This window comes from Lolium rigidum, chromosome 3 (assembly GCF_022539505.1).
Source record: "Lolium rigidum isolate FL_2022 chromosome 3, APGP_CSIRO_Lrig_0.1, whole genome shotgun sequence".
In the NCBI taxonomy this organism is placed as follows: domain Eukaryota; kingdom Viridiplantae; phylum Streptophyta; class Magnoliopsida; order Poales; family Poaceae; genus Lolium; species Lolium rigidum.
In genome coordinates this window covers 407776-416549 of record NC_061510.1, presented here as the reverse complement: position 1 = coordinate 416549, position 8774 = coordinate 407776, and the positions used below count along the sequence as shown (strand labels likewise).

The window sequence follows — 8774 nt, the reverse complement described above, 5'->3', positions numbered from 1 at the left end:
AATTTTGACTAGCGGTGGATCAAACTTTGACCTGGGTGCCGTGCGGCCAGACAAGTGGAATCTTGTCTTTGCCAACAAAACAAAAAGAAAGTGATACCTTGCCGTGCCCGCCAAGGAGCAGAAGCCCAGCCCGATCATGCTTAGGGCCCCGTTTGGGAGCTCCACTTTTTTGAAGTATTCTGAGAATACTTCAGTTTTTTAAAATAATGAAGTATTGAATACTTCAACGTGTTTGGGGCCAAGGAAAAAAGTTGTTTTGGAAACCAAAGTATCTCCAAAACTGTAGTTTTTTTGAAGTATTAAAAACTTTACCTCGGACCTCTTTTTTTCTAAACTGAGAAACTGGCTTGCTTCGTCCCCTGGCAAAACGGATCTCCTGCGGCGATATCCTCTTCTTCAGCCGTGGAGAAAGCAAGTTCAACAAATGGAAAAGAATGCCCGTTCGGCTCAGCATTCGTGAAGAGCAGATCGATCAAGTTCCATAGGGAATAAGGAAATTGAACAGAGCAGATCGATCAATTTCGCATGCATGTCTGAGCCATCGCGCCGCAAAATCCATGCAGTTTGGTGCTCATTATGGTGCCAACATCACGTCACACCTGGCAGCTGGCCGCAAAATCCATGCAGGTTCATGTTTCTTTCGTTCTTTGGTTGATCAATCCGTAGGAAATAACGTTCTACATCTCCGTTTGCGTAGGAGGTAATCTGCCTATTCAATCATGCACAGACCTCGTGTCCACTGGATATTATCATTGTAGTTTGCTACACACTCCAACACTCATTAGCTGTTCTACGCAGCTAGAAACAACATTTCCCAAACGCACTGCAGTATTTGTCAAAACAGAGAAATACTACATTATTAAGAAACTGCAGTATTCCTTTCCCACACGATTAAATACTTCAGTTTTGGAATACTTCAGTTTTAGAAATACTTTGTTACCAAACTAGGCCTAGTTGTTTCTTTGTTTTGTTTAGTATTGCAAAAATGAAAATCGATGGAATACAAATATAGACACACTCTCGAGTAATTATATAATGAGTATACGAATGTAAATAGAATGTCTACTATCTTGAACATGTAAATCACGAGTTCAAGTCCAAAATATAGGAAGTCCGGAATGTGAAAAACAATATTCCAAGAAAAGTTAGGAATTTGAGTCGAAAAGATATATTAGAAAAAGGTAGGGGAAACAGGAGAACATACCACGTACCAAGCCAGCTCTACAAATCTCCCACTTGCATCCCGACATCTCACCTTTGAGGTGTGTGCTGAGCGGAATTGCTGAGCCACCACCACTAATGCCTTATTTGGTTTCAGGCTTTCCCGAGGGGTTTCTCACGTTTTCCCTGGCCGATGAAACCACGAGCTGGATTTCCCAGGGCGATCCCACCTAGTCATTTGGGTGTCGATGGGCTGAATTTACCTTGACCATTCCACAGCATTCCCTAGGAGAACAATCCACAAGTGTGTAGGTCGGGAATGGAAACCCCCGCTCGCTCTCTCGCGATAGAGAGGCGGTTGTACTTGGAGCAATGTCTCCTGATCTCCTCTCTCCGGCAATGGCGAGCCTTCCGCCTCCGTCCTCCTCTCGTTCAAGATCTCCCTGCCTCCGTCCGAGCTCTCCTCAACCCTTCTTCGCCCAAGATTCCTTCCGCGTTGAAGCTCTTCTCTCCTCCGGCGACGACGAAGTCCGGTGACACAAGTAATCCCCTTCACTTAATTCTCGTTTTTATCTCTCTTTTATTCCCTCCCTGTCTTAGCTGAACTCGCTTCAGATCAACCTCGTAGGTCTAGATCACACTAGTAGAAAAACACCTATAGTTAATCATCTTACCCGTGGCGCACTGAAACAGTGGTGTGCCACGGGTAGTGGTGCATCACCAAGGCCAACTTACCCTTGGCACATCGTTAAAACTAGTGCGCCACGGGTATTCCTGGGCTGAGTTGGTCGGTCTGGAGCCACTTAGCCGGTGGTGCGCCACATGTATGGTTGGTACCCGTGATGCACATGTGCGTGGTGCGGCATGGCTAAGTGGTGGTCCGTGATTACACAAAAGGGTCCAGATACCCATGGCGCATGGCATGTGGGTGGGCCACGGGTAGCCGATATACCCTGTGGTGCACCAAGGCGTGGTGCTCCATGCCTAACCTGAGACCAACCATTTAGTCACATGGAGCCATCTACACCACTTAGTTTCCCCCTCTTTCCCCTCCCCACAAAAATGGATCCGGTTGTCTCCCTCGTCCTCCCCACCTCATTTTTTCCATTTGTTTCATCCATTTTAGCTTGCTATACCTACTTTGGTTAATACATATGTAAGGGAAAGCTCTCCCAACTCCTAGATCTACAAAGAAATGAGTATGTTGATTCAAGGGCCGAAACAACCGTGTAACGGTGACAACATCAATATGTACATTGGGATGTTGAAAGAGGGGCTACCCACGTTATGGGACGCGCCAGCCAATTCGTGGGACCTCGCCGTCGCACAAGATTAATTCCCGATGAGAGTCGGGTTGATCACGACGGCGCAAGAGTATCGAACCATGGTGGAGCTGATTCGCAATGGTTTTGTTGCTTCTTGTCATATTCATTAAGATGTACACATAAGTTATCCTTAGTTATAAAGAGGAGCTAGCCATGTTATGGGACGCGCCAGAATACGTGGGATGCCGTCGCATGAGTTATTTCCCTATAAGAGCTGCGTTGATCACGACGACAAAAGAGTATCAAACCACGGTGGAGCTGATTGGCAATGGTTTTGTTGCTTCTTGTCATATTCTTTAAGATGTACACACGAGTTATCCTTAGTTCTAAATAGGAGTGTGAGAAAAGTATTTTGGTGTTTGGTGTGGAGAGAAAAACAAAATAAAGTAGATACTAAAAAGAAACTAAGATTGTGAAAGTAATAATGTAGAAAGCTGCAGTGGGATGAAATAGTTCTCATGAGTTCTCAGGAAGTTGCGGATCCACCACTAGCATAGTTATTTAGTTGATCATGATTTAATGTTTCTTTGTTGCACCCGAATAAAGGTGCTCCGAGAAGCACTGCTCTATACCCCTCATAATCACCACCTTTCCCATTGCCTGCCACACAGATTCAGTAATTAAGGATCTTCCTATGGGTATGGTCATAAACTCTTTTACCCCGTAACCCTCGTTGAGACATGGCCGGAGGATGCGGCTGCGCAATGATGTACCACCATATGCGGGAAGCAAGGGCGGAGAGGCAGGCGCGGGAGCAGGCGGCCAAGGAGGAGAACAGTGACAAGGCTGGCCCGTCGAGCGCGCTGATCAAAGGCGAGTAGACTAGGATTTAGTTGAATTTTAGTAGTTTTCATTCAACTTCTAAATTATAACTAAATTTGAATGAAATTCACCGGTTTAGTTTGAATTATTCCCGACCCATAAAATAATATAGTGGTAACCGGTGCGGGACGGGCCTCCCCAAATAGAGAAGTAGCTGCGCCTATTTGGAGCCGCGAGTGGAGATGCTCTTATGCATATACATATTTATTTTCTTCTGACCTGAACTCGTATTAACACAATTCAAGATATCAGACATTCGATTCACATTTGCATCTGCCACGTTACAAATTCGTATCCTTATTGCAGCTATTCGAGCGTGTCCAATTTTGTACTCTATATTTTTATCTTAAAGAAAAGTACATCCAATACTTTTATGTACTCCACTGATGTTCAATTTAGTACTAGTAGTATCAAACAACTAAGCATATGCTCGGAATGGTTCTCTACTTCTTGACGGGCACGGCAAGATAGCACTTGTCTGTTGGCACTCAACTACTCAAGTCAAAGTTTGGTTCGTCACTTGTTAGTCAAATAAGCACAAGCATGATGCAGCGACCTATATATTCTCCACTGACAGATGGAGCTGCCATCTTGTGATCACTTGCTGGCTAGGAGAGTAGTGCACGGTCACTTCTGCATCGCCTGCAGTTAACACTGGTTCCACCATCACCCATGGCTGCCAGCCCTACCATCACTTCCGGCCCTGTTCCGTTCACGGACGTCGACGACGGTACGGTGCCGAAGCGCCCGGCCAAGGAAGAGTTTGGGGACCTCGTCGCGGCGCTGCCGCGCAAGCAACAAGCCACCCTGGAGCTGCGCCTGTACCAGGGCTTCTGGCTGCCGGATCACTGGGTCGCGGGCACCGTCGTCTTTCAGCGCCGCTTCGCCCCACGCCGCGACGACGTGATCCTCGCCAGCTACCCCAAGTGCGGCACCACGTGGCTCAAGGCGCTGGCCTTCGCCACCATGACGCGCGACGCGTACCCCGAGCTAGCCCAGCACCCGCTCCTCCGCCTCAACCCGCACGACTGCATCCCGTTCCTCGACGAGATCTTCGCCGACGGGCAGGAGGCCAAGCTCGAGAAGCTCCCGTCCCCGCGCCTTATGAACACGCACTTGCCGTACACCCTGCTCCCCGAGTCGGTCACCGCCGGCGACGTCAAGGTCGCCTACATCTGCAGGGACCCCAAGGACATGGTCGTCTCGCTGTGGCACTTCCTCCAACGACGCCAGCCCGGCCTGTCGTTCGTCGAGCTGTTTGAGCATGTTTGCGACGGCGACGTGCTCGTCGGCCCGACCTGGGACCATGTCCTCTCCTACTGGCACGCGAGCCTCGCGCGCCCAGACAAGGTGCTCTTCCTCAGGTACGAGGACCTGCTACAGGACACGGGCAAACACGTGAGGAGACTGGCGGAGTTCATGGGCCGGCCGTTCTCGGCCGCGGAGGTGAGCGCCGGTGCCGTGGAGGGCATCGTGGAGCTGTGCAGCTTCGAAAAGATGAAGGGGCTGGAGGTGAACAAGAAAGGCTCATCGGGGGCGTACCCCCGTGACGCCTTCTTCAGGAAAGGAGTCGCCGGAGACTGGGTGAACCACATGACGCCGGATATGGCGGCGCGGCTGGATGAGATTGTCCGTGAGAAGTTTCGTGGCACGGGGCTTGAGGCTCTGTGATTTAGACTGTCGGCATGCTTGGAATGTTTTTGTGAATTACTGCCCGTGCGTTGCCACGGATCAATAAATTCAGAACAAATCATAATGTACTACAATATGATAATACCGAACGTAATAACAAGATATCATTGTTGCATCTGTGTGGTCGCAAGTTCCATGTCTTCCTGTTTTTCTTTGGCGGTAATTCTCACAGCTGTGTTCTGGACCGTCCTAACTATCAATTAACAACCTCTCCTTTTGGATGTATTATTGTCTCACCAAACATGGGTGCTGCAAACACATGTATAACTGAAAGAATACTTATTTTCTGATTAGTCCAAACAACACTTTGATATGCATAAATATGCGGAGACAACCCTAGATCGTAGCTTTCTATGTCAAATATATAAAAGGAGATTAGCAAATCTTCAATAATGGATAGGGTAAAAAACTCCGGCGGGCGGGTGGTGCAGATGCTAATTTTAGCTTCCTCAAACCTCTTCACCACATCCAAGCCAAAGAAAAATTAGGTGAAACATGGTTGCCATCGTAATTTTATTGAACGTTGTGTGTTGATATGGCCCGCTCAATTTTGTTCTTGCCACACATGTTTAAACAGATACATATGAAAATTATGTTTATAGACAAAGATAGCCATAAAATATTTCCATTTTTTTTGGTTTTGACTAAAATATTGTTTCATAAAAAATACTAATTCCATATCATATGAACTTCGCTTGTATCCTTTTATGACTCGGCTTACTATGATTGTATCTCCCAAGATTGTCTTGGCATGTCTCCAAGAAAAACATGTGACTGCGACTTCGCAACGTGCATTGCTATGGTACCAAAAGAGCGAGTTAATGACATCATCTCTCTCTAGTAATCTAGATAATATTACGCTCATCAGTATGATGTTAATGTTAAACCACAACTACTTAAAAAAATGCTTGTAACTATGAAATCCACATTACACATTATCAATTTTATACCACTTAACACACGTTGAGCCAAGGTAAATCTAGAAAAGGCGGGACTCTAAGTTCAATACTCCGCAGATTAAAAAATCAATTTTCAAGAAAGAAAAATGATAGCATAATCACAATACATCTTCATGGTAATAATATGTATACATGATAAGAGAAGACCATAAAACAAAGACAAATGATCTCACTTTTCATACAGGATGTAAAGCTCAAACTGAAAGAATCTGATTCTCAACCCAAGTACCACAACTACGTTGCTTCAACAACTGCCTTAATAGCTCGCAGGCGTCAGACACTTGCAAATACAAAAGAGGACTGAATCATAAGGTAGGATCGCATATAAATAAATATCAGGAACTTCATCATCCACCGCGCAACTTGGCCTTCGTATTTCCACACCCCGTCTACTCTTATCCTAGGCTCTGTTAGCTTAACAATGTATATGTAAATGTCAACCGATCACATCAAGCCAAACTAAATAAAAATGTTTTTATTGTGGTGCAAATGAATGGGGATGACTCTGAAGAAAAATAACACTCATTTACTTTCTGAAAGAGATAGTGCCATTCTGTGTACCATATAAAGAGTTCATCTCAAAATTAAATCAATTTGGCTCACATATCAATTCATGATACCTTAAAATATGGTGGCATATAAAGAGTATTTTGTCTGAATTCTTAATTTTCGCCTTTCTTAGTCAGTTGCAGTACTGTTTCAAGAAATTTCGCCTTTCTTAGTTGGTTGCATTCCTGTTTCAAGCATCTTGACATAAAACTATGCATACACTTTCATGTTTCAAGATATGTTTCAGATGTTAACAATATATTAACATAGAAAAGTTTCTACAAGACACCTTTTTTAACTGGAAAATTATAAACCATTTGTGTGATATGTAATAACTCACAACCACTATCAGAACGGTTTATAATTTTCTATGTTAATAATAGGACATCAGAACGGTCTATAAACCATTTGTGTGATAATAGATTCACCACTATCAGAACGGTTACGGAAGGCAATTATCACAACCATGTATTTGGGACACTTATTAGGACATCTATTTTTTAAATAGTCATTTCTGCATTTGAAGAGTATTCTAAATCAGAAGAACATGGAAGGTAAATGAAAGGCTCTTAACTGACCTACTACAGGGCAATACAAGCCTAAGCATACTACTAAAATCAGTAACAAGCCCAAGAGCATTGTTACTATGTTTGTTATGCAAACAAAAATACCCGAGCTATTCTCTAGACCCGACATATCATACAAGACAAGCAAAGGAAATCCATGCTGAGGAGTGCACTGTTTAATTTGTATAAAAATAAAGCATTGGATCAGGAAACTATTTAACCAATAAGCATAAATAAATATGATTGCAAGAATCTAATTCAAATGAAACATGTTACTCTAATTATCTCACGGTATCACATAGTGAAGTTCAATGCATTACTTAGTTCCATTTTCTTCAAAAAGATCTGCTTTGACACCAAAATAATTATGTGACAAAATGCTTGGAAAATAAAATGAATTAGTTGGCGCATCAACATAACCTTGTAGTTGAAGATTATTCTCATCCCTGTCATGCTTCTATGCAGCAATGTTTTTCTTCTGCTTCCCGATGCATCAATTATCATGTTGATTGATTGGTTGGAAAAGAGAAACAAGATCACATCATGGTTAAAATTAGAATGGCATCATCTACATGACGTCTTAACAGTACAGAAAAAGCTTAATGTACTAAACTGAAAATTCCAAAACAATAGCAAGATATGTAATTTTTAGATAATTGCAATAGAATTAGCATGGATACTTTTAAGACAGCGGAATACATGTGTTCTGGACATTTTCTACTACTCTAATCGATGCCAGCCGCAAACGGTTAGTTTTCTTATTTGGTGAACTTACTGTAACCCAGTGGCTGAAATTCAGACGGCTCCATCTTACCAAGATGGGTAACCAATACCATATTATAATGCTTAATTTAAAAGTAAATTACTTATACATAGCATGTTGCAGACTATACAGCTGATGTTATTATTTAAGTAAAACGCAAAAATAAAATCGAATGACATCCATCAACCTAATAGTGTGGCCGTTGACGAACTCAGCCAACATTAGGTTTATCACCTGACAGTGCAGCTGTTGATAAATTCAGTTTTAAAAGGTGAGCAAGATGAGTAAACTTATTTACATTTCATAGCCATACTGCGTGACATGATAATTCGACAAAAAATATAAATAAGCAATAGATTGGACCAGTAGATAGCTTCAAAACTACTCTATAAAGCAATGGTGATGATAATTTCCTACCAAAGGAGACTTATGCTACATTCACATACTATTGTTTCTTAAGCATGTGGTACCCCGAGGGACGACGCCGAGTCATGGGTCTCCGTGAAGGCGCTGCCGGTGGCCACCAGCGATAGGAAGATGGAGCTGCAGGTCTAACTCTGCTCGAAGTCCATGCCTGCAACTCCACGTGGTGCCAGCCTAATGTTTACCACATCACCATGTACATTGGTGATGGCAGAGGAGAGTTCTTATACTCAACTTATACTCTGACCCTGAAATTTATCAGAATAGCATGGTCCTAAACTGATAATCATAATCTACCCTTACATCATTCTACTCTCGAGCTACCTAGATATCCTTTACTAAAGGAGTGAAACTCTCATGCCCTTGCTGTTCTACAGGGCGATTGTTCATTTAGTAACTGAACAATTGCATACCGGGTATTATGTTCCAATTCTTCAGGTTCTCCACATGTATAAAGGAACATACTTTGAGATACATAGTCTACGAATTAAATCAAAATAAGTTCCTAAAAACT

At 43.3% G+C, this 8774-nt stretch overlaps 1 protein-coding gene across 1 annotated transcript; it reads left to right on the top strand.

Moving 5' to 3' along the window:
• Window positions 1-3956: 3956 nt before the first annotated feature.
• On the top strand, window positions 3957-4979 carry LOC124702922 (flavonol sulfotransferase-like). The gene has a single exon (XM_047235102.1). It carries the CDS (start codon window positions 3981-3983, stop codon window positions 4977-4979), a length of 999 nt encoding a protein of 332 aa, XP_047091058.1. The 5' UTR covers window positions 3957-3980.
• The last annotated feature ends 3795 nt before the right edge of the window (window positions 4980-8774 follow it).

What these genes read in the sequence shown, in the direction of transcription:
- LOC124702922 (XM_047235102.1), top strand. Translation starts at nt 3,981, where the DNA reads ATGGCTGCCAGCCCTACCATCACTTCCGGCCCTGTTCCGTTCACGGAC.